The sequence below is a fragment of the Tasmannia lanceolata genome, unplaced genomic scaffold (assembly GCF_043159265.1).
Source record: "Tasmannia lanceolata isolate RefF3 unplaced genomic scaffold, GAP_Taslan_0.1 ptg000029l, whole genome shotgun sequence".
Lineage (NCBI taxonomy): Eukaryota > Viridiplantae > Streptophyta > Magnoliopsida > Canellales > Winteraceae > Tasmannia > Tasmannia lanceolata.
Window position 1 is genome coordinate 9,464,642 of NW_027518706.1, and position 24,553 is coordinate 9,489,194.

At 38.3% G+C, this 24,553-nt stretch overlaps 1 protein-coding gene across 2 annotated transcripts; it reads right to left on the reverse strand.

Annotated features, from left to right (window-relative positions):
- Window positions 1-3,790: 3,790 nt before the first annotated feature.
- On the reverse strand, window positions 3,791-24,233 carry LOC143859046 (putative CoA ligase CCL7). Of its 2 annotated transcripts, none has more exons than XM_077369714.1 (6): window positions 23,081-24,233; window positions 11,515-11,704; window positions 7,904-8,049; window positions 5,952-6,019; window positions 5,580-5,682; window positions 3,791-4,151 (listed from the first exon to the last, which is right to left on the reverse strand). In XM_077369714.1, exons 1-6 carry the CDS (start codon window positions 24,089-24,091, stop codon window positions 4,038-4,040), a joined length of 1,632 nt encoding a protein of 543 aa, XP_077225829.1. In that variant the 5' UTR covers window positions 24,092-24,233; the 3' UTR covers window positions 3,791-4,037. The 2 variants fall into 2 exon arrangements, with proteins under 2 accessions (XP_077225829.1, XP_077225828.1); XM_077369713.1 differs by lacking the exon at window positions 23,081-24,233 and adding an exon at window positions 15,457-16,649.
- Between the last annotated feature and the right edge of the window lie 320 nt (window positions 24,234-24,553).

The window sequence follows — 24,553 nt, forward strand, 5'->3', positions numbered from 1 at the left end:
ACTTCTTTGGATATTGGCAATTTGGCACTGCTTTCCTTGTTTTAAACTTCTTTGATTTGATGCTGATAGCTTTTCAGGAATAGTAATAGCCAACACGTGTGAAATAAATAGAGTGCCAATATCAAAGTAAGGAGTACTTATCAAGTTATCATTTCCAACTTCTTTTCTATTTAATATAGGTAAATGTTATCAACACTACTTTATTTTGATGAGGGCACTCCACACTTTATTAAACTACGGTATGGCCCGCACCATAGGATGATCCAAACCGTCCCCATTAGATGGGCCACAGCCTAAATAGGTTGTGCCCCAAAAATTATTTCCATAGGTTGATCCTAACCCTCCAATCTATAGATGGTTAGGGTCAACCCTCTAACATCCAGATCGGAGGGTTAGGATCGACATATGGAAATGATTTCTGGGCACAATCTATTTAGGCTGTGGCCCGTCTAATGGACGTTTGGATCATCTCCATTTTGGTTTTCTCCGGTAACGCACTTTACTGAGTCAATTCTGCCCTACACAGAACAGTCAGTGTTGCCCTTCCCTTTGGTTCCGGATATCGGAAAGGGGCTATACCGTACTTTTAATAAAGTGAGGAGCGCCCTCATCAAAATACAGTAAGTGCTTATAACATTTGGGAGATGCATTATGCATGCGCTCCCCTTATTCCGTGATCTCACATATCACGGAATAAGGGGAGCGCATGCATAATGCAGGGGGGGGGGGTGAGAATATCATCTCCCTAGCATTTTCCCTTAATATATGGGGGGATGTTTGCATCAAACGCTACATTTGCAGTAAGGAAGCCTCTGGCAAGGGACCTTAACTTTTCTTGAATTTCCTCTTCTTCTATTGGTTGATTGCACATGAAGAAGAAAGGGTTGCTTGAGTGGAGAGACATTTCACGTGAGATGTTCAATTGAGTAGGACCAAGGACACCTAAACAAAGTTATGGTCAATTAAGCGTCGTATTTCCCGGGTCGCCCGTGTCCCAACATTATTAGTTAGGGTTCATGTGATATTTGACCCGTGAATTGAGAGAAACAAAGTAGGGGCATGTGGGTAGACTCACCTTCCAAATCTATTATAATCTTCATCTATTATCTGTAGGAATTTGCTGGGGGAATTTTGAGGAAAGCCATTTCGCGGCTCACTTTTGCGAGAGAGAACAGCCACCGTAGATGAATTTAATAAGACAATCTGCTAAAAGTGAGCCCTGTTCTCTCCTGCCAAAGGGAGCTGCGAAACTGCCTAATCAAACAAACATGTTTCTTGCCACTGTCATTCAGCTTTCTTATCGTGGAGAATTTTTACTGGAAATTTTTTTCCATGGAAAATATTTACGGAAATTTCATCTATGGTAGGTTTTTTACACCTGATATTTTGATATGGAAGAGCCCACCATCTCAACCCAAATCAATGCATCGGGTGGTGCCCACCAGTTTACACTCATGAGTGGGCCCACATTCTTAATCCAAATCCGTGCATAGTGTGAGGCCCATCATTTCACACATGCTTTGATAGGGTGGATCTCACCAATTCTACTCAAACTCATGCATAGGGTGTATAATGGTGGCAACCATGAAACTTTTTTTGTTATACTCAAACCCAAACTACTCTTATTTGGCAACCATGAAAGTTTTTTCGATGGAATATTAGCTTACCCTGTGCAGAGAGAGAGAGAGAGAGAGAGAGAGAGAGAGAGAGAGAGAGAGAGAGGGGCTGAAAATAAGGAAAATGAAAAATATATTTGGGCTTCTATAAAAGTACGGAATGTGGGCGTCACAGGTATCTGACATATTCATACCTAACGATTTTCCACAAAGTGGTGACGAAACGTATAACTTGTACAAATCTTTCCATTTTCCAATTCGATCCGGTCCATTCGTCAGGTGTCTTGCATTTTCACGAGTGTGATTTGGCTAAAAGTTTAATTCTCTTTGCCGGTGATCCTCAAGCACAAGAACAATCAGTAAGCATGGCGAGCTGGTGAATCACAAAAATTAATAAGAATAAAAAAAGAGTTTGAGAGGAATTACAGATTTCAAGTACCTTTTAAAACAAGAATGAAACAGGGACGATTCTTCAACATCGGGTGGTAAAAAGACCCTGATACCCTTCTGACATCAACATAAATCTCATTTTTCATTACTGCCCATTAAATTGGCACGCTTCACCAAGCTATTTTTGGTTCGTCTAAATGTGTATTTGAACCGACAGAACCTTGGGTTCTTTTCTATCTTGGCCGTCAGAAATAACTAGAGACGGGTGGATGCTTGACAAGTGTCGAAAAACTTTTTGGAACGTTGATGCCTTTATATGAAACGATGGCGTCTTCTAATAATACTACCTCTCTGTATAAGATTCCGCCGACCAACCCATTATTTCTGCTTACACCCTATTTCCATCGGCGTACCCCTTGATATTCCGGCGGCGCACTTCTTAATCTGGCGGCGTACTCTAGATTCCAGCGGCGTACTCGATACGTTTGGAACACATGTTTGAACCCAGAAAATCCGGCGGCGTACTCTAGAATCCGCCAGCGTACCCATTATTTCCACCGGCGTACACCCTATTTCCACCGGTGTACCCTTTAATATTTTGGCTGCGTTCTCTAGAATCCAGCAGCGTACTCGATATGTTTGGAACACATGTTTGAACCTAGAAAATCCGACGGCGTACTCTATAATCCGGCGGCGTACTTGATATCTTTGAACGATGGGTGTTTCACGTACTTGATATTCCGGCGGCGTTCTCAGCAAAAAGAGACGTGAGAAATAATAAAATATTCAATAACGTCACCGTTCTAAGCCAAAAGAGCCAAAAGAGAAGTGATGACCAAAAGAGAAGTGAAAAGATTCAAAGCCAAAAGAGATGTATTCAATAACGTTACCGTTATAAGCCAAAAGAAAGAGAAGTGAAAAGATTCTAAGCTAAAAAACGTTATCGTTCCAAGTCAAAAGAGAAGTGGGAAAAGATTCTAATATAAAAGAGACGTATTCAATAACGTTACCGTTTAAGCCAAAAGAGAAGTGAGGACCAAAAGAGAAGTGAAAAGATTCTAAGCCAAAAGAGACATATTCAATAACGTTACCGTTCTAAGCCAAAAGAGAAGTGAGAAAAGATAATGATTGACTTTGGATTTTCAGCGTTCTAAAAAGTTTTCCAACACGTGTCAAGCATCCATCCGTCTCTAGTTATTTCCGACGGCCAATATAGAAACGAACCTAAGGTTCGGTTGATTCAGATACACATTCAAACGAACCAAAAGAAGCCTCGTGAAGCACGCCAAATTAATAGGCAGTAATGAAAAAGGAGGACTCTGTCGATGTCAGAAGGGTATCAGGATCTTTTTACCGCCTGATTTTGAAGAATCGCCCGTGTTTCATTCTTGTTTTAAAAGGTACCCGAAATCCGTAATTCCTCGAAACATGTGCCCCATTCCGTACTTTTCTCATAAAAGAATTATTTCATGCTCCAAAATACCCTTTAATAATTATTTTAGGCTACTGATATTGGCACTACCATGTTTTGATAATTATACTCACTCATCTTGTCTTTTATTATTTAAACACCTTCAAAGGATGTTACGGTTTCCAAAAAGCTCTCAGAAGCCAATTAAAGAAGAACAGGCAAGCTGAGTTTATATAATTATTAAAATAAGGTAGTGCCAATATCAGTAGCCTTATTTTAAGTTCCCCAAAAGTGAGTCTCCTGATTACTTGTAATGGAGGTAAACATGGCCTAAGAGATTTTAATAGTTTTGAGATGACGTATTGGATGGCTCTTTTCCTTACAAATTCCAATCCTTATTATTATAGAGAGTGGGCACACACAGTCACCATTGGAATCAATCCTAGCCGTCGATTTTTAGGTCCCACATGAAGATATGGACGTTCTAATCAAGATGGTTGATGTTGTAGACAATCTTGAGGTGATCCACATGTTCCTGGTCCCACGTCAAGGGACACCCCGTCCATAAGATTAAGTAGAACAATAATCAACAATTTAGCTTAAGATAACAAATATTTATCTCACATCTTCGCCCTGACTTTCTCAATTAGCTCTCTCCTAAGGATTTTCCCCGAAGCCGATTTTGGCACGCTGTTCACAAATGTTACCCTCCGCAATCTTTTAAACGGCGCAACCTGCACAAAAAACACAACCATGAATTTGATAACAGATGCCCTCTGATTATAAGTGCATATATCTATGCATATATACATTATACTCAACTCAATTAAGTCTTTGTCCCAAACTAGTTGGGGTCGGCTACATATATTTATTTGAGAGAACATTTCCTACACACTTGTGTAGGTAAGTTACCTACACACTAGCTTAAAATACATAGGGGGCCCACATTGTTTGGGTGATCCAAACCATTCATTTGAATGGTCCTCACATAGATAGGGTGTCCACAAAAAATCAGATCCATAGGATCATCCCAACCATTCAAACTATGGAGGCAAAAAATGGACTAATTTGTGAAGGTTTATACACGTCCATTTTACCTCCACAAATCGTAGGGTTGGGATGATCCTATGGATCTGATTTTTTGTGCACACCCTATCTATATCTATGCGAGGACCATTCAAATGAATTGTTTGGATCACCCAAACAATGTGGGCCCCCTATGTATTTTAAGCTAGTGTGTAGGTAACTTACCTACACAAGTGTGTAGGAAATGTTTTCTCATTTATGTATTGTATAGATAATGGATGGGTATGAAGCTGGGTATCTTCACAAATTGGTCCATTTTTTGTAGGGGTGCAACTTGAGTCGGGCTCAACCCAAGTTTGGCTCGGGTTGGGTTGGGTTCGGGTTGGGAAAAGCCAATCCGATTTAATTTCGGGTTGGATTAGGGTTGAGGCCTTGGCAACCGGACCTGAACCCGACCTCCGTCCTCTAATTTTCTCATGATTTTCTAGGAGTATGCTATTTTTTCTTGTATTTTTCTATTTGGCCCTAGATGACCTGAACCCAACCCGACTCAAACCGACCTGATTTGGAGTCGGGTTGGGTTAGGGTTGACCATCCTCAACTTGAGGCTCGGGCTGGGTTGGGTCAGGGATGAGAGAAACCTATCTCGGGTTGGGTTAGGGTTGGCATCAACCCAACCCGACCCGACCCTAGTTACACCCCTAATTTTTTGCCTCCAGGGTTTGAAGGGTTAGGATGTTCCTATGGAGCTGATCTTTTGGGCACACCCTATCTATATGAGGGCCCATCAAACGAATGGTTCGCATCACCCAAACAATGTGTTCCCTACATTGAGAAAATAGTTCCTACTCCCTAGAGCAGATAACTTAGTTGTTTCATGGATCCGAAAGAGAGTACTTCGGTTCTCCCAATAACTAAAAAGTGTATCATGCCTGAATCTAACTGGGGTCTGCAGTGGTGGAGGAGCCGGATCGTTAAAAAGAGGGATTCTAGATAAGTTATCTACTCTAGGGAGTAGGAACTCTTTTCTCATATACATTATAAATACATATATTTATGTATTTTGAAGAAGCAAGCATAGTGTAATATGTTATGTATGTTGTTTGCAAATTGTTATACGGAAAGCATTTCCATACCTGTTTTGCAATAAATTTCTGAACATCTTCCTCATTTAGTGAACTATTGGGTGAACGAACAACATACGCAATTGGAACCTCACCAGCCTCAGCATCAGGAAATCTACAAGGGTAAAAAGATTTAGTCAAGTTTCAACAGATAGTCTCTCTAGCATCGAACAAAGATTTCTTCATAGTAATAATATGTGTATCATATATATTGAGATGGATATAGAGAAAGTCATGTTACTATGGTCCTAGGTCCATGGATGCCTGAGGTACAATATCCCATTGAGAATAGCCTCTGTCCCTCCCTTTGTCGGGATTGTACATGTATACATAAAATAAATATCTACACACATGTACATGTTGCATAGATTGGTTACAACTTACGGAATGACAACGGCATCTAATATTTCGGGGTGAGAAAGAAGCAACCCTTCAAGCTCAGCAGGTGCAACCTATAAACAATTGCACAAATGAAAATCAATACTTTCATAGCAAACAAAAAGATTTAGCACAATAACATGTTTTAGATGCTTTCCAATATAAACAAAATGGCATGGTTGAAGAATATAATTCCACTACACAGATTAGAATTTAGAAACTTGTACACCTCAAGGACCACCTCTGCCTAATGATGGAAAACTCTAGATCCAGATATTTATTTCTCCTGATCAGAAACATCTCCATATGATGTTCATCCACACTAAAATAACATATAGTAAGTGGATTTCTCTTCTATATCATCAGCTACACCTTTTCAAGTTCCCATTTTCAGCTACAAGTTTTTCTTTTCTAGATAGAGTTTGTAACCTAGGCATTTTTTTTTCATAAAAAGGGTGGGTAGGTTTAACCAGGCCTCAGAAGATTTGATACATTTTTTCTTGATGAGAAGTAATCTATTGTAAACTTTGACACAAAGAAGCCTCAAACGTCGTGCATTTTCTTCTCTCTTTTCCACCACAGATTGGAAGTAAATGTAAATTGCAGGACCATATCCTTGGTAATTCACTACTGAACCATGTTACTACAGTTACTAACACAATTAGATTCAAGCAACCCTATCAAACAGCTGAAAGTTGCAAAGGCTGCAATTAAGAAGCCTTGATCACTATATCATCCAAATCTTATGATAAGTCCTACTTGCTGGTACTTATGTATCACAATTTGCAAATTCTGTGCACCAATATGTGTGCGAGTGATACATAAATCTTTACTATCACAATTTTCAAATTCTGTGTACCAATATGTGTGCGAGTGATACATAAATCTTTTGTATCACAATTTGCAAATTCTGTGCACCAATATGTGTGCGAGTGATACAGAAATCTTTTGTATCACAATTTGCAAATTCTGTGCACCAATATGTGAGTGATACATAAATCTTTTGTTTCAAGCGCACTCGCTCATTATGTTCATAACTATGGGAGTTTAGATATGGCTGAGCAAACCTGGCCCTATTATATTCCCATTCAGATATTTGTTTCTTATGTGCATTCTTCAAAGTATGGGTGTGGTGACGTAAATATGATCCCACAACAGATATTGTCTCTTTCTCAGATGCCTTAATTCATGTCAATTGCAGTAAAACACATCATTAGCGATACATCAGGTAGAAGATCACTGATATCAACGCAAGAGCAAGGAGTATACAAACAGAAAACAATTTTTCTAGCTGCTATAATGAAGAAAATTTCAGATTGATGTAAACATTTTTTGCAGGGTCTACTACCCAACATGGAGGCTAGAGAAAATGAAAGATGTGTTCATCGGTTGAAAAAAGTAATTGATGGTCTAAAGCAAGCACCGAGAGTCTTGAAAAGCAACTAAGTTTCTAAGGGTGGTTCCCTAAAAAAGTTTCTAATGATTAAGTTTGTTTTCCTCACCTCTTAATAACTTCTTTTAACCTCTTATCTACATGTTGTAACTTGTACATCATTTTCTCATTAACTTTTTGTTACATTGTATATTATCAAAAGGAAAAACAAAAAACTACTTCAAAGATGTGCTTTATGAAACTAGAGAATATACACATTTGCATGCTTTGAGCAAGCCATACCACTCATATTATATATTGAGACTTCGTTGGTCAATGCACATGACATTCTCAAAAATGAAACAAAGCAGTGTATGTGACGCTCCTTACTCAATTTAGTCAAGCAATTATCCAAATAATTAACAGCAAAAGCTTGGTCGTTGTCAATTATTGGGATAATTGCTTAGTTAAATTGAGCGAGGAGTGTCACAGTGTATGCCCTGCAAATTTTCATAAGAAAATACAAATGATGGTCTACTGTTGTTCCAAAATAGAAAAGAAAAATAGTCAGAAAAGGTTAGGCTACCTGAAATCCTTTATATTTGATTAGCTCTTTTATACGGTCAACAACATACAATCGTCCTTCTTCATCAAAATACCCCAGATCTCCAGTATGTAGCCAACCTTGTGTATCTATTGTTAACTTAGTGGCTTGCGGATTGTTGAAATAACCTGAAAAAATTCTTAAGTGAGCCATATTTAATATAATTAATTTTAAACAACAAAATATATCTGAAAAGCTAGACTAGCAATGGTAAAAGCAATATAGATATGAAGTTAAAGAATAACAAAAGGATCCATCTTGCTTCAATATTGAACTATTGTAATTCGTTTATCCACACAGAGTGACTTCTGGATCCCTATGTGTGGCGTGTTGTTCCTATGTGTAGACTATTATGTTACAGCCTCTTGTGATGTCCTCCATTTATTTTGCACGTAAGAATATATTCTTATATTAATACTCACATTGTGACTGTACATTATGAGTGTAAGTCAAACACATGGAGTGGCTAGTGTCCAACCTACTTCAGTTAAACTCAATGGGCCCAATCAGTAAAGGTAGCCCTATGTGCCAAGGGTAAATTGAAAATTTTAAATCAAGACAAAACTAAATATGAGATTGGATCTAAGCAGATTATCAAATCTTGAGTTGGCTTTGAAACTGTATGGAACCACATGTTAGTGCTAATGCGATGTTCCTTGATAGAGCTACGGAGACAAATGCAAATATATCGTGTCTATGAGTAGTTATTCAAGAATAGCTTATTGTTCATACGAGGGAACAAAAGTTTGAGTATTAGAATACTCTTCGTCGTATGTGGGAAGAATTGACACCCAAAGGCATTTAAGGTGGCTAACTTTCTCTCTGGACTTGGTCCAGAGTATTATTTGGTTTATGTCCAAATATTGGCTAGCAAATAGCTTCCCTCTTAGAACAGCCATTATTCACAACTGAGACATGTTGAGGTATCCTCATCCTCTTCACAAGCAACTATTGGTGAGGATCATCCCTGGCTTCTTTTGTTGGCCAAGGTGATGATGGCATAGTAGTGGTGCTTATGACAGAGGACGGGCATTTTGGGGGAGGTGGTTGCTGTGGTAGAGGACGTGGTAATAAAAAGTGAGCTCATTGTGGGAGATTAAATCACATCTAAAAATTGCTTGGATAAGTTTTGGAAACCTTTCTGGGAGAATTTGGATTCCTATATTGTTGTTGGAGAGTATACTTCCCAACAAGCTCTCATTGACTCAACAGCATGGTGCTCCTAGTTGTGCTTCAGTGGTTCTCTCATGTGAGGATTACGACAAGCTTGTTAAGCACACTCAAAAGTGAGCTACTTGTGGATCCTCATCCTCTGCTTCTTTGGCAAATTCAAGTGATACACAGCTTCTTATTTCTCTTCAGTTCTCTCCTGGGTTATTGATTACGGTTCATCTGAGCATATGACAAGCATCATTTGATAATTTTCACTTAATTTGATTGTTACTTTGGTTGATGGATCTTTAGCTTCTATGACTGGTCAAGAGACTGTGTACCAAATCTCTTTTGTTGTCATTTGTCTTACATAGTTACATGTTCTCAAGTTTCCAATGCAATCAAGGTCGTGGTTTTCAAAAGAACTTGTGAAAACTTGACTACGATAAGATGTTGGCACTCAAAGATGCAAACTCAAGTGCGAGTTTTCCCCAAGGGAGAATTGATGCAAGAAAAATTCACGAATAAGCCATTGATTCAAAAAAGATGATTCAAGAGAAGAAGAGGGTTGACCGAGATCCAAAAATAGGTCTCAAAGCAGGTCTGATCGTTTAACGGCTCTTTCTAAGGGACAGGAATGTAAATAGAAAACATTTTATTCCAGAAGAAGAGGGAGCACCCCCTCCAGTTCCAGTTAGGGATCGAGCCCCTTTATTATTATTAGTAATGAAAGAAAAAATCTCTGAATACTTTAGTATGAGTGGAGAGAGATGAGGAAAATGAGAGATTGATTTCCATGCCAGAAGAAAGCAAAATAAAAAATGCCATCTTCTCAATGCCCAATTCAAAAAAACTGGGACCCTCTCTCACTCCTCCCATTCCTGCCTCTATCCCCCAGGCCAGATCGGCATATGTACTAGATCTAGGCCAAGACGAACTATTACAGGGAATTTATTGAAACCATTGAATTCGGAATATGGTAAAGTAGCCCCTGGATGTCTCAAAGCATTGAAAGCATCATGTTAATATCAATAATGGGCCCTATACAGCTCCAATCGTCATGAAAATTGACAAACTTATACAAATCCAGGATGGTTTATCGTGATTCTTATTTAAAAGATTAAGTAAATTCTGGTGGGTCCTATGCAATGAAAACGCGAATAGTATATTTAGGACAGCAGCATGTATGGCACTTTATATAGTCTGACCTTTGAGGGGTTTCTCTAGAATAGAAACTATAATTTATTATATATGTGTGTGTATGCACGCGCGCGCGCGTGGGGTAGTCTGAAGTTTTGATGATTTTTTGGGAGGTTAATGAAGAGTTAAGAGAATTCCCTTTTGGATTTTGGATGTGATTTAATTGCCTTTGATCATGTTTTGATCAAATCTATTGTCTTTGTTTCTCTGCCATTGTTTGTGAAGATCTATTGGATTTTTGTATGAATGCTCAATTATCTAGCATTTTTTTTGTTTATGGTGGATTCCCAGTAGTTTACGTGCATCAATAAATAAATTGGAGAGATAAAATCATGAGAAATAGACTTTTTAGAATAGGAGGAAGATTTCGAAAATGAAAAATAGGGTTTCAAAAAAGGAGTTTGAGAGCTAGAGTTTCAAAACAGGATTTGAAGAAGAAAAAATAAAGAAGAGATACATTAGAGAGATAGAGAAGTGAGAAATAGGTTTAAAAAACATGAGAAATAATGTTTTGAAAATAGACAAAGGGAAAATGAGAAGTATGGGGTTTAAAATGAAATGTATCAAAGTTAAAGAGGACAAGAAATTGATTAGGCTTAAAAGAGGAACAAGAGAATGATGAAAAACAGCACCTAGATTAAAAGATGAAATGAAAGAGATCACAAGCAAGAGGAAAGAGATAGCTTTTGGAACAGATCTAATTATCGATATAGCTTATACAAAAGATCTAATTCTTTTGTTTCTATATGCTCTGAACTTTGCTTTGATACCATGTAAATCATGTGAAAACATGTAGAAAGCCTATGGAGAGGAAAGAAGTCCCTCAAGGGCGCTTTCATTCCACAAAAAAAGTGGTCAAATGGCCGATAGTGGAGAACATAAAAACAAGGTAAGAATTTACATTCTAACTAGTTCAAATCAATGGGATGCATTGCCTTCAAATAAGTGAGGATCTATGTGAGAACCAAAACTAGCCACATTTAAGATAGTCATATATGGATTATGGAATGAAAGATATAGATGTGTCATACACATAAACAATCTAATTAATATCAGCCAAAAATTGGAGTCCATTAAAAGTGCATATACAGACCACATTTAAGATAGTCATATATTTATGGAATGAAAGATATAGACGTTTCATACAAATATACAATCTAATTAATATCAGCCGAAAATTTGAGTCCATTAAAAGTGCATATACAGACTAAATGATAGTAAAATATTAACCAAAACCATACCTGTCATCATATTTGGGCCTCGAATCCATATCTCCCCTAATTGATTAGGAGGAAGGGGTCTTAATGTGTCTACGCTAACTATTTTGCTTTCGACCCCAGGAACAAGAATTCCAGTCGAACCAAAATGCTGATCTCCTTCTGTTTTATTTTCCAATGAGGTAATTCCACATGACTCTGTCAAGCCATACCCCTATCAACAGCAAAAAATGGCCCCAAAGTCAACACTAAAGAATTTAGTATCAGTCAAATTCTGTACTCATACAATATATCTTGTAATAAATTATATGATCAGAAAGTGTCATCAATAGTGCAATAAGTTGCAATTAGTCAATATGCAACACAGAATTCCTTTGGAAGTTCTGTCACAATCTAGTTTCTTAATATGGTTACAATAGTGTTCATCACAGATATTCATCCCATCGATGAATACCCACAAGTTATGAACACTATACCCTTCGTTAATTAAACAAAAAATGTTTCACACTTTTATTTATTTGCCTCCAGAAGCCGTCAACGATAAAATTTGTGTTGCAAGTATTTACCAAACAGCACGACTCCTACTTGTCACTAGTTAGTTATTCATGGGAATGATAATAGTTGTCTCTAACAATCTAACCACAGTAAAAAAAAATGGAGAATTCTTATGATTGTCTCCATACTCTGGCAGATTATTTTAATATAGTCATCCAAGTTCGAAAAATAGATTCATTGGAAAGTCAGTACCATGCTGAGAGTAATAAGAGCATATCATAGTGCCAATAAGGCAATCAAATCTGACAAATAAATAGAATAACAAGCACCAGTAACCTTTTTGTAGATGTGACCATCAAATTGCTAGGAAATAAGAGAAGTTGATTTCCAATTTGGAGTTGAGGAGTCAAGCCTATGGAGAGAGGTCATCACTAAGAAATATAGTTTGGAGAACAACTGGTGTCCTCGTTAGCTAGCTAGAGGCGAAGGATCTAGAATATGGAAAAGCATTGGTGATGTTGCTGACAACTTTACAGATCAGAATTCGGGTTGGGAAGTGAATATAGTGAAATTCTGGCAAGACGCTTGTTGTGGAGATCATACTTTAAAGACAATCTTCCCATAACTCTATAGAGTGGCTACAGATAAAGATATATTGGTTGGTTAACAATTTAAAAGGGATGGGGATTTGGTTGATTGGGCAAGAATTTCACTCGACAGAAAAGTGCAGGTAAGAGAATATGCATGCCAACTACAAATAGTATGTTTTCTGTCAGATCCATGTATTACGCATTCACACGTAGAGAACCAGAAAAATGCAAAGATAGAATTCATATTATCCATTCCTTCTCTGCCCAGAAGTATTGCTTTCTGCTTGAGCCGGTTGTGGCGTATGATTCAGCAGACACTTTGAATTTATTGCTCACACACGTGTACTGTTAGGGTCATGACTCGTGACAAAATCCTTACAATTGATCATCTTAATAACAGAAACTGAAGGATTCATAACTTATGCAGCAAGTTCTAATGCGTTTGCAACAGAAATTTAGAACTTCATATTTTCAATGTTTGACTGTCAGTGGGTGAAACCCCAAGTCAATTGCCATGTTGATCACTGGTTGGAAGGTGGGTCCATGGTCAGCTAGGTGCAGATTACTATGGAGTTCATGCCTTCTAGCTATAGAGAAAGACGGATTTCACAACACCGGAAAATCCTCTTCTCAAATAGTGAAACCAAAGTTTACACTAGCCCAAGATGAACAACCAAGTAGAAGAAGAACAACGCTCAAAAGAGATGTGCTTCAATATATGATAGAAAGAACAACACTACAAGATAAACAACAATAAAAAGAAGAAAGCTTCAAGAGGAAAGCTTGCACACAAGAGAGCTTCAATGGAGCTTCAATGGAGGTCTAGGTTGTGGAGAATCTCTACCAAAATGAAGTTAAAATGAGAATTGGCTTGGTCAAGGAAAGTAAAGAGAAGATAGCTTACGTAAGTGGTAGTGGGTATGGGAAAGTGGTGTCTTAAATGCTTAGGGAAGTAGTGGGTTTGGAGTTCCAAGTAAAGGTTTGAATTTGAAATAGGTAGGTAGTGGGAAAAGATGGAGCAAACATGTGTGGCTCACACATGTACAAGCTAGGCAAAAAAACCAACATGCCCATGGACACAAAAGTACATATTTGCCCTCACTACATCTCTCAAAATAAAAATAAAATAAAGCAACCAAAAAATACACTTTAAAATTAACACTAGCAGCTCTATTGACAATATGGACAGAGAAGAACCGGCAAGTTTTCAATAGAAAGGCTACAAGTGCAGAAAAGCTAAAGAAGCAAGTGATTGGTATATCGGTGGAATGGGCTTTGATGACGAACTTGTTTTAACACTGTGCAAAAAGAAGTGACATTACATTTTTGTATTGTGCTGTCCAAAAAAAATAAAATTGTTCCTAGATGGAAACCACCAACTTTGGGAAATAAAAATTGAACTTCGATGGTCAAGTTGGGGGAACGGGTCAAGCAGATATTGGTATAATTAGAGATGGAAATGGAGCACTTTGTCTCACCTTTGCTGGTCAGATGGATAAGAGAAGGAGTGAGCTTTCCTTGGAAACTTGTGGACATGTTCGAAGAGGTGCCTGAGAGGCTCAATGGACATCGCTTGCACCTATGTCAAGAGGGGAGCTAATGAGGGATTCTCTAGTGGCAATTTATAAGATTTTATGCCTGTTTTTCATAATGTCTAGTGGGTTGTATGTTGCAGTTTGTCAATATTATGTTGCCATTTTGATTTTCTTTGCTTGGGCTGATACTCTCGATCGGGCCTTGTTTTGCTGTTTTTTTATCTTTTGTCAATGAAAGTTTGCTTGGTATTCAAATTCATATATAAATAATATTACTAAATCTCTAAAATGGGATGCTTTCCATCATGAATTACCATGCGGAGTTGGCATACCTGAAAAACTTCTAAATTATTCGACATGTCTGTAACAAGGACAATTTGACTGTTGCTATGCAAACTATGCAAGACCCAACACCAAGCCCCAACTAGTTATGTATCTTATCAACCATTTTCTAACTATCAAATCCATACGCATAGGGTAACCAAAAAAATCAAACTAGCCCAACCGAGTTATTTTAACCTGGACTGACACCAACATAGGAGGAAACCACGATAAGAACAATTCATAAGAAATATTCATGTGTAATATTAAAAAATAATGGATGAGATAGAAAACCCACTATCTCAAACAATGTTTATCTCAAAGCTCCAAACTAGTCTTAGAAGATTTTGTGGCAGATTAAACTGATAAAAATAATTATCGGAGCACGGATCCGTGAATCAGCACAGCCATAAATACATGATTATTTTTCTTGCTATGTTCTTTCACACCTACAAGTAGATCCAGCAGAACATCATTAGTTCATGGACTTGGCACCAGATCCATGGTGATTAGAGGAAATAAAGCTTATACATAAATCACTAAAACATCACTGTGTTCCAACTAATACTCTATATCCAAATTAGTAACAGCCCAACAGTCAGATAAACATCAACCCAACTGTCACATAAACATCGACATAATAAATAACTCTGTTTTTCAAGTTTACACGTTCATTAATTACTTCCCAGTAGGTCACCCAGCCTAGTACTACTCTGGCCGAAGCATGCTTGACTTTGGAGTTCTGATGGGATCCGCTTATGTGCTGGTACGATTGCACCCAACACTTTTATAAGTTTTTTTTTGTATTACTTGCAGTTATTGGGCATGTTATTGGGCATGTTTAGGCAGATGGACTCCCCAATGTTTCATCCCATGTATCACATAACAACTTAGTTTGCCTCCCTTCCGCTAAACCAGAATTTTCAATTCTTGCTAAAAATTAATCAGAGATTGCAAATTCAAGTCACTCCCTATCTGGGCAAGTTCACAATGAATTCTAAATCACTTGGTCAGAGCAGAAATACCTGAACTACGACGGCCTTAGGGAAATTCTTGGCACACTCCTCCATTACATCCTTCCCAAGTGGCGCAGCCCCAGAACCAAGCCTCTTCAATGACGACAAATCATACTTCTTAATCAAGCTATTCTTCGCAAGCGCAATCATAACCGGTGGAACAACAAACATATATGTCACCCTATACTTCTCAATCAACCTGAAAACCTCCTCTAAATCAAACCTCCCCATAACTACAACAGAATTACCCCTCTGCAACTGAGCAAATGTAATAATAGAAAGCCCAAATATATGAAACAGAGGAAGGAAACAAAGGAAGATATTATGAATCTCTCCATTGGAATCCTGATCAGAACAAGCCATCAGCGCGGCCGCAATGAAATTCCGGTGAGTCAGAATAACACCCTTACTAGTACCCGTGGTCCCGGACGAGTACAACAGTGCGGCTGTGTCAGTCTGTTTGATCGAAACCATAGGGAAATCCAAAGCCGTAGGCCCCGCCATATCGATCAGATCAGAGAAGTAGGTAATTCCGTGATCAGATAATTTCTGAGATTGGTTTCTCGATCCAAGTATCACGGCGGGTAGGCCTAATTCCCTCACCTTGTCCCATAACTCAGGGACTGTGATAAGAAACTTGGAATTAGAGTCTTTAACCTGTTTAGAGAGTTCATTGATGGTATAGAGAGGATTGACAGTGGTGGCAATTGCGCCAAGAGCGATGATTCCACAGAAACAGAGTGGGAATTGGATTGAATTCGGAGCGAAAATCAGAACAACATCACCTTGTTTTACGCCTAGTTGGAGTAGACCATGGGCAACCTTTTGGACCATGGATTTGAATTGGTGGAAGGTCAGGGACTCACCGGAATCGGAATCAGCGAGGGCTAGTCTGTTTGAATAGGATGATGAGTTGCGAAAAAGGAATGAGACCATTGAAGTGTTGGGGTCTTTTGGAAGAAGGATTGGAGGGCGTGGAGACCTGTAAATTCCATCTTTCCCATAACAAGATTTCTCCATTTTTTCAGTTGGGTTACAGAGATCAAAACCTCAATACTAGAAGAATGTGGGGTTTGTTTTTTTTTCTGCTTTTTCCCCTTTTATGCAGAAATCATCCTTTGTTGGCTCTCTTTCATGGGTTTTATGCTTAGTAATTCTTTCTTTTAATGGGTCCTTTCCTATGGTGAGTTTTGGACAGTTTTTCTTATTGACTAGTAATTTAGGGAAGTGCACGGATTGAAGTGTTTGAAATTTTTGAGTTTTATTTATTGTTGATTTGTCTTGAAGCCGGATTTCTCTGCTTTGATTTAGATGGGCAAGAATCTTGGTATTTGAAATTAAATGCAAATACGGATGGCCTATCAGATTCCAGTTGTAAGATTCCATGTAAGTGGTACAGGGCAGATCATTGATTCTTACAAGGAAAGTCAAAGGTAAAGATAAAAAAGACTCTTTGAAGTATTCAATAAGTGCCCAGCTAACCAATCAAATAAAAAGGCCGAACAATGGCTTCTAAGATCACGACTTTTACAAGCAAACAAACTCGAAGCAGAAAGGCAGAGCTAGTGACTCGAAGCCATTTTTTTAGGAGATATTATATTCAGGATTAGGAGTGAAGACATTTTTTCAAAAAGTATAGTGGGCCCCACTTTTCTAGAGGATTCATTAGCCGACCCCAACTAGTTTGAGACAAAGGCTTAGTTGAGTTGAGTTGAGTTGAGTTGAGTTGAGTTGAGTTGAGTTGTATAGTGGGCCCCACTTCACAAGATAATCTAAACCATTATGAGAACATCCACAGATCGGAGGGCTAGGATCATCCTATGGAGATGATTTATGACGTAACTTGAAATTCATTCTACTGGATGATCCTAACCTTTAATCTTTAGTGAGACTGCACATTATGAAAACCTCCACTCCACAGATCGGAGGGTTGGGATCATCTTATGGAGATGATTTATGACGTACATCCTAGTTAGATTGTGGGCCAACAAATGAACAATTTGGATCATCCAATGAAGTGGGTACTTTTTGAAAAAAATGATGGACTTTACACCCCACACCATATAAAATCTCTACAGTATGTACCCAATAATGTAAGTAGTTCTTTACTAAGTGCTCCTAAAATTGGTCCCTATGGTGTGTGTACAAACTTTGGAGATGATTTTGGGGTACAACCTATTTAAGTTGTGGCCCCTCAAAACGACAATTTGGATTATCAGTCTTTGACTCCTTATAGCTGCTACTCTTTGGAGCGGCCGAAACCCACCACCAGTCTACCACTGGAAAACACACAGAAAAATCCAAGATCTTGCAATAACAAGAGGAGAAAATATATGCCAACCAAACAGCAACCACCAGTCCACCAAAGGGGAGCAAAACAAAATACCACAAGAAACAAGAATATACATAGTTGACCACAATGGGCTACTATACGAAGAAGGCAACACACAATCCACTTTTTAGAACCAAAATAGTACAATGTTACCTCCACAGTAAAATCCAACTCTTCTCTCCAACCTTATATCCAACTACGAAGCAACCTTCAAATCTCTACACTGAGTATGAAGAAAAATCCCTTTGGAAAACCTTCCAATACAATTCTTCCCTTGCAAAGAAGAAAACTCTATGGAGAAGAAGAACAATAGAAGAAGAAAAAGAATACACCTTGATAAATAAGATAACGCAGTGGATCAAATGTGGAATCGTACCCGAAGCGTACGACCCCAACGAAGATCGCACCCGAAGCTTACGATATGATAATTGCCCTAGAATCCACTAGGAAGAAGAAGAAGGAGAGAGATAGAGAGACAAAGTTTTTGATATTATTTCATTGATTGATTAAAACTCACATATTACAATCTCTTAAATAAAAGAAATGCAATCTCTAAAGATACACTTCTCTTAAAAGAAAAATGTAGAATCCTAACTCATAAAGAAAGAACTAAATTAAAACACCTATACTTAGAAGGGTAATCCTAATACACTTAGGAAATAAAATCGTAATAAATCAAGAAACTAATGACCTACTTTCTAAAATGATAAAATCCAAAGAATTAGCAACTAGTGTCCTACATCAAACCCTCTCACTTGAAAGAAACTCGACCTCGAGTTTAGACAAAAGGAGGAGAACAAGCTTAAATTTAGACCCTTAGTGGAATAGATCTTTACGGATGAACTGCTTGCTTCGACTTGGAGATCCTTTCCATCGAACTAGGTACTTCCATCTGCCTCGTAGAACGTTGGACTTGATTCGACTGTAAATCAAGGCCGCGATAAACTCTTTGATCCTGGGTAATTGTGGTAGAACATATCCTTCACTTTGCTCGGTGTCAACGTCGTTGTCAGAGAGAGAGAGAGAGAGAGAGAGAGAGAGAGAGAGAGAGAGAGAGAGAGAGAGAGAGAGAGAGAGAGAGAGAGAGAGTTTGTCTGCCATTTCTGACTCGCACGCTGCAACCAAGAATTTGATCACGATTCTCCGTCTAGTGATCTTGGCTCTCCAGCTTTCTGAATGATGTTGGAGGCAAATTTTTGTGCACGAGTAATCAACTCGGGCGACTATTTGACGCCAACAGCTCTGCAATGACGTACCTCTTAAATGAGCTTCTGGCGTGATACATACGCCAAGTCTTTTGGATTAGAAGACAAGCGGCTTTCTCTCGCCTGATTTTAGCCTGGATCATCAAAGACTCCTGAAAGTCAACCGGCACAAATTCTTTTGCAAACAGATTACGTAATTCATACCAACAGTTGAACGGCGGATATCCCAATCTACATCGCTCTCTTTCCATCCCTTTCAATGTAGATCTAGCATGAAATGCTATTGTCTCTTTGGCATACTTAATCGTCTCTTTTTCGCTCAGCCCGTATTTTTCTCTACAATCCTCAATTGTATCAATCCAAGCCAAACACGCGGTCTCGCAATCTCCATACCCAAAGAACGATGGGATGAACGGTAAATCCAAGATAGGTTAAGGAAAAGGAAGGAAAACTAGAAAAGGGTTGTTGGAAAAGGGTGAAACAAATGGAAAAGTTGGTTATAGGAAATGTTGGTTTTTTTTTTTTTTTTTTAAAATTATTTGGGTTTAAGGGCCGGATTTTGGGCAAAGGGTAGTTGATTAAGATGTGAATGTAGATGGGTTAGGAAGAGGATTTCTTGTTGGGTTCTATGGGATGGATGGCTCGGATGAGAGAAATGAATTAGTTGAAAATATGAATGGGCTAAAATTAAGGACTGGAAACTAAGTTTAAGCTATAAAATAGGTTATGGAGGATTTTTTTTTCAGGGTATTTTCAGACAATGAGAAGAAGGGAAGGGTGGAATTGGCTTTTGGGTAGCTAATTTCAAGAAAGTAATCGGCCTAAAGTTTAGGAACAAAATTCAATCTAAATAAAGTTGGAAAGTGAGATTAAAATTCAGAATCTTTTCACCAAGGATATTCTACGGAAAGATGTCTGTGGACGGATGTAAAGTTGCCAAAAATTTAGGGATGAGGGCTGATTTTTAGGAGATTTTGCCAAAAAAAATTACGTTTAAAAAGAAGGCAATATCCGGCTAAATAAAAGGGTGGAAGTTGTGTGTAACATAAGGCATGCCAAATCAAATTTTATTCCCCAAATTAGTAGGGATTTTCGCAAAAGAGCAGCTTTTGTTAAGAATGACCGAGGAAAGGAATATGTGTGGCTAATCTAATGGGCTGAAACGGAAGAGATGAAGGACTAATCGGCTATTTTCTAGGATGAGAAGAAGTAGGGTTTAATGGGTTCTAAGAAAAGGTGGTGTAAGTCTATGTGGGAATAGATTGGGTTTTCGGAGAAGATATGGATGGGTTTGGGATGATGATTGGCAACGAAATAGGAAGGATTGGATCGGATGATTAATGGATTGAGAAAAACAAGGGTAAGAGGATGGGTTAGAACATGGCAGAATATATAGTTCTTTTTTTTTCTTTTTTTTTTGATAAATAAAAGGGTGATGTGGAATGGGTTTCAACAAGGGTGAAGGATGGGATACTGAGGTGAGGTTCTTCTAATTGGGATTTGTAGTAAGAAGAAATGGCTGATTTATTTATTATTTTTTTGGCGGTGGATGGTGGCAGAGATGGAAGATGAGATTTGTTGATGGAGTTTGGTATGATAAAGATGAGATTGAAGAACAAAATCTGGATAAATATGAGGAAAACTTGCTTGTGCGGGGAGTCCGCATCATAAATCCAAGCCTCCTTGATGGTGGTGTTTGCCGTTGAAGTAAGATGGTCCGATCTGAGGAGAGACCTCGCTCTGATACCAACTAACGCAGCGGATCAAAGGTGGAATCGTACCCGAAGCATACGACCAGAACGAAGATCGCACCCGAAGCTTACGATCCGATAATTGCCCTAGAATCTATTAGGAAGAAGAAGAAGAGAGATAGAGAGACAAAATTCTTTGATATTATTTCATTGATTGCTTAAAACTCACATATTACAATCTCTTAAATAAAAGAAATGCAATCTCTAAAGAAGTAAACTTCTCTTAAAAGAAAAATCTAGAATCCTAACTCATAAAGAAAGAACTAAATTAAAACACCTACACTTAGAAGGGTAATCCTAATACACTTAGGAAATAAAATCCTAATAAATCAAGAAACTAATGACCTACTTTCTAAAATGATAAAATCCAAAGAATTAGCAACTAGAGTCCAACATCACAAGAAGAGGAGGAAAACCCATTTTTGCTTCACCACAAAAAGCCTTCCAAGAGCCCAAGAGAAAACCCCTCTTTTTCCTAACCTTCAAGAGAAGAAGAACCTTGCTTTTGCGTCACCACAAAAGCCCTCTTAAAGCCTAAGAGAAAACCATTCTTTTATTTTTTTTATTTTTTTGAATGGCAAAACCATTATTTTATAGCCCTTGCTTTTCTTCTCTTCTTCACCTCCAATAAGAACCTTGCTTTTGCTTCACCACAAAAGCACTCAATGAGCCCCAAGAGAAAACCCCTCTTTTGCTCTAACCTTTCTTCTCAACCTTGAGTGGAAGAAGAACCTTGCTTCTGCTTTACCACAAAAGTCCTCTAGAGCCCTCAAGAGAAAACCCCTCTTGTCTAGCTCTAGCTTTCTCCTCTCTTCCCTATTGCTCTGTTTGGTTGCTTGTAGATGGCTGGGAGATCTAGAGAAGAAGAAGTCAAAGGGGAGATTAAAAGCAAATCAAAAGCAAATCAACGGGGAGATTGAGAGCAAATCTAACAGGCGTTGTTTGGTTTCGCCCAGATTTGCCGAAGATTTGCTAGCAAATCTAAAAAGGTGGAGATACGATTTGGCCGAGAATTTCTCCCTTTTTTTCTTCGATTTGGAGAAATTTATCGAGGGAGTTTTCACGGTGCCACGTCACCAGACAAGGGCCCGACATCTCTAGTGGTCAAACTCCCCAATTTAGCTAAATTCCCTACCAAACAGTTTTCAGCAAATCAATAGAATTACATTCCCTGCTATTATCCTCAAAAAAGGCAACCAAACAGAGCATATGTTTTCCCTTCTTCTTCAAAACCCTCTCATTTACAAACCATATATATAGAGATAAAACACATCCCACTTAAAAGGGCCAAGTGGGACCCACTCCAAGAATGAAATAGAACCGGTGATTTTGTATCACCAACTCAACACTCTTCCGCTTAAATAATTTAAGTGGAAGAGTAATGTCTGCGATAAAAATTATTTTGTACCTAACTCGTACTAAATAATAACTTTAAAAACTTACTTGTAAAGCAATGGAGCAACCAACCAAGAACCACTATCCTATTGCAATTTTAACCAAACTATCTAATAAGAAGTCAAAAACTCCTTATTTTTGCAAGGTCAAAAATAAAATACACTTAAATGTGTTATTTGAACAAACAACGAGGTAGAAAAGAGAAGATTCAAAGGTTTACAGGATTTTTTATTGTTAAAGAATCCATTAAAACAATAAGTCTGGAGATAGTTTTTTTCACTCTTATATTTTGCGAAGTATTCATTCTCCTCTCAAACTCAAACCCAACATTAATGCAACATCAGAGGTTTTGAGAGGCAAAAACTTACCCTAAACTAAATGTCATCCTTTGATTGTCCTCCAATGGGTGTAGAACAGTCAATAAGGCCTTTTACAGGAAATAAAGCACACATATATAAATCACTAAAACATCACTAGGTCCCAGCTAATATTCTATATCTCAATCCGCAACAGCCTAATAGTATGTTAAACATCAACAAAACCATATTCAATAACTCTTTCAAAGTTACAGGTTTTATAATTTTTATTACTTGTTTTACTACTTGCACTTATTGGGCATGTTTAGGCAGAAGAAGGAATCCCCAATGTTTCAGCCCATGTATCTCACAAGTCACAACAACTCAATTTGCCTCTCCTCCAACAAACCAGAATTTTCAAATCTTTCTAAGCTCCTGTTTGTTTTGGATTTTGAGAGCCAATTGCAAGTCCAAAACTGATTATCAGACTCAAATTTGAGTCTTTTGTAGTCGCAATCCATCTCTCAAAATCCAAAACAAACAGGGCTTTAAATTAAAAGAGTTTTCACATTCAAGCCACTCCTATCTAGGCAAGCTCAAAATAAACTCTAAAACAATTTGTTTCAATAAATCATTCAGTCCGAGCTGACGTACCTGAATTACGATGGCCTGAGGGAAGTTCTTAGCACACTCCTCCATTATATCCTTCCCCAAAGGAGCAGCCCCAGACCCAAGCCGCTTCAACGACGACAAATCATACTTCTTAATCAACCTCTTCTTCGCGAGTGCAATCATAACGGGCGGAACCACAAACAAATCTGTCACCCTATACTTCTCAATCAACCTCAAAACCTCCTCTAAATCAAACCTCCCCATAACTACAACAGAATTACCCCTCTGCAACTGAGCAAATGTAATAATAGAAAGCCCAAATATATGAAACATAGGAAGGAAACAAAGGAAGATATTATGAATCTCTCCATTGGAATCCTGATCAGAACAAGCCATCAGCGCGGCCGCAATGAAATTCCGGTGAGTCAGAATAACACCCTTACTAGTACCAGTTGTACCAGACGAGTACAACAGTGCAGCCGTGTCCGTCTGTTTGATCGTAACCCGAGGGAAATCGAAAGCCATAGGCTCCGCCATTTTGATCAGATCAGAGAAGTAGGTAATTCCATGATCAGAAACAATTTGAGATTGGTTTTTCGATCCAAGCATCACAGTAGGTAGGCCTAGTTCTTTAACCCTGTCCCATAACTCAGGGACTGTGATAACAAACTTGGAATTAGAGTCTTTAACTTGCTTAGAGAGCTCATAGATGGTGTACAAAGGATTGACAGTTGTTGCAATTGCGCCGAGAGCGATGATTCCAAAGAAACAAAGTGGGAATTGGATTGCATTGGGGGCGAAAATTAGAACAACATCACCTTGTTTTACACCTATTTGGACTAGACCATGGGCAACCTTTTGGACCATGGATTTGAATTGGTGGAAGGTCAGGGACTCGCCGGAATTGGAATCGGCGAGGGCTAGTCTGTTTGAATAGGATGATGAGTTGCGAAAAAGGAATGAGACCATTGAAGTGTTGGGGTCTTTTGGGAGATGGATTGGAGGGCGTGGAGACCTGTATATGCCATCTTTGCTATAACAAGATTTCTCCATTTTTTCAGTTGGGTTGCAGAGATCAAAACTTTGATACTACAAGAATCTGGTTTTTTTTTCCTTATCTTTGATGAGTTTCTTTTGTGGGTTTTTTCTCATCTTTGATGAGTTTCTTTACTGGCTCTCTTTGATGGGTTTTATGCTTAGTAGCTGTTTCTTTACTGGGTCTTTTCCTATGGTGAGTTTTTTAAGTTTTGGTAGTTTAGGAGTGATTTTCTTATTGGTAGTTTTGACTTAGTGATGGGTTTTTTTTTGTGGTTTAGTGAAGTGCATGGATTGAAGTGTTAGAAATATTTTAGTTTTGTTGTTGATTTGTCTTCAAGTCGGATTTCTCTTATTTGATTTTGATGGGTGATAATCTTGGATGAATCCACATCTTTTCTGTGCTGTTTGGGAGCAAACAAACAAAAGCATTGAATAAGTAGGACAGTATTGGCAGAACCTTAACGTGGAAACAGCAGA

Excerpts from the sequence above, each read along its gene's own strand:
- LOC143859046 (XM_077369714.1), bottom strand. The coding sequence starts at position 24,091 with ATGGAGAAATCTTGTTATAGCAAAGATGGCATATACAGGTCTCCACGC. Across the intron at positions 8,050-11,514 it reads AGGCCCAAATATGATGACAG|GTTATTTCAACAATCCGCAA; the intron begins GTATGGTTTTGG and ends GAATTTTTTCAG. Across the intron at positions 6,020-7,903 it reads TCAAATATAAAGGATTTCAG|GTTGCACCTGCTGAGCTTGA; the intron begins GTAGCCTAACCT and ends AATTGTTTATAG.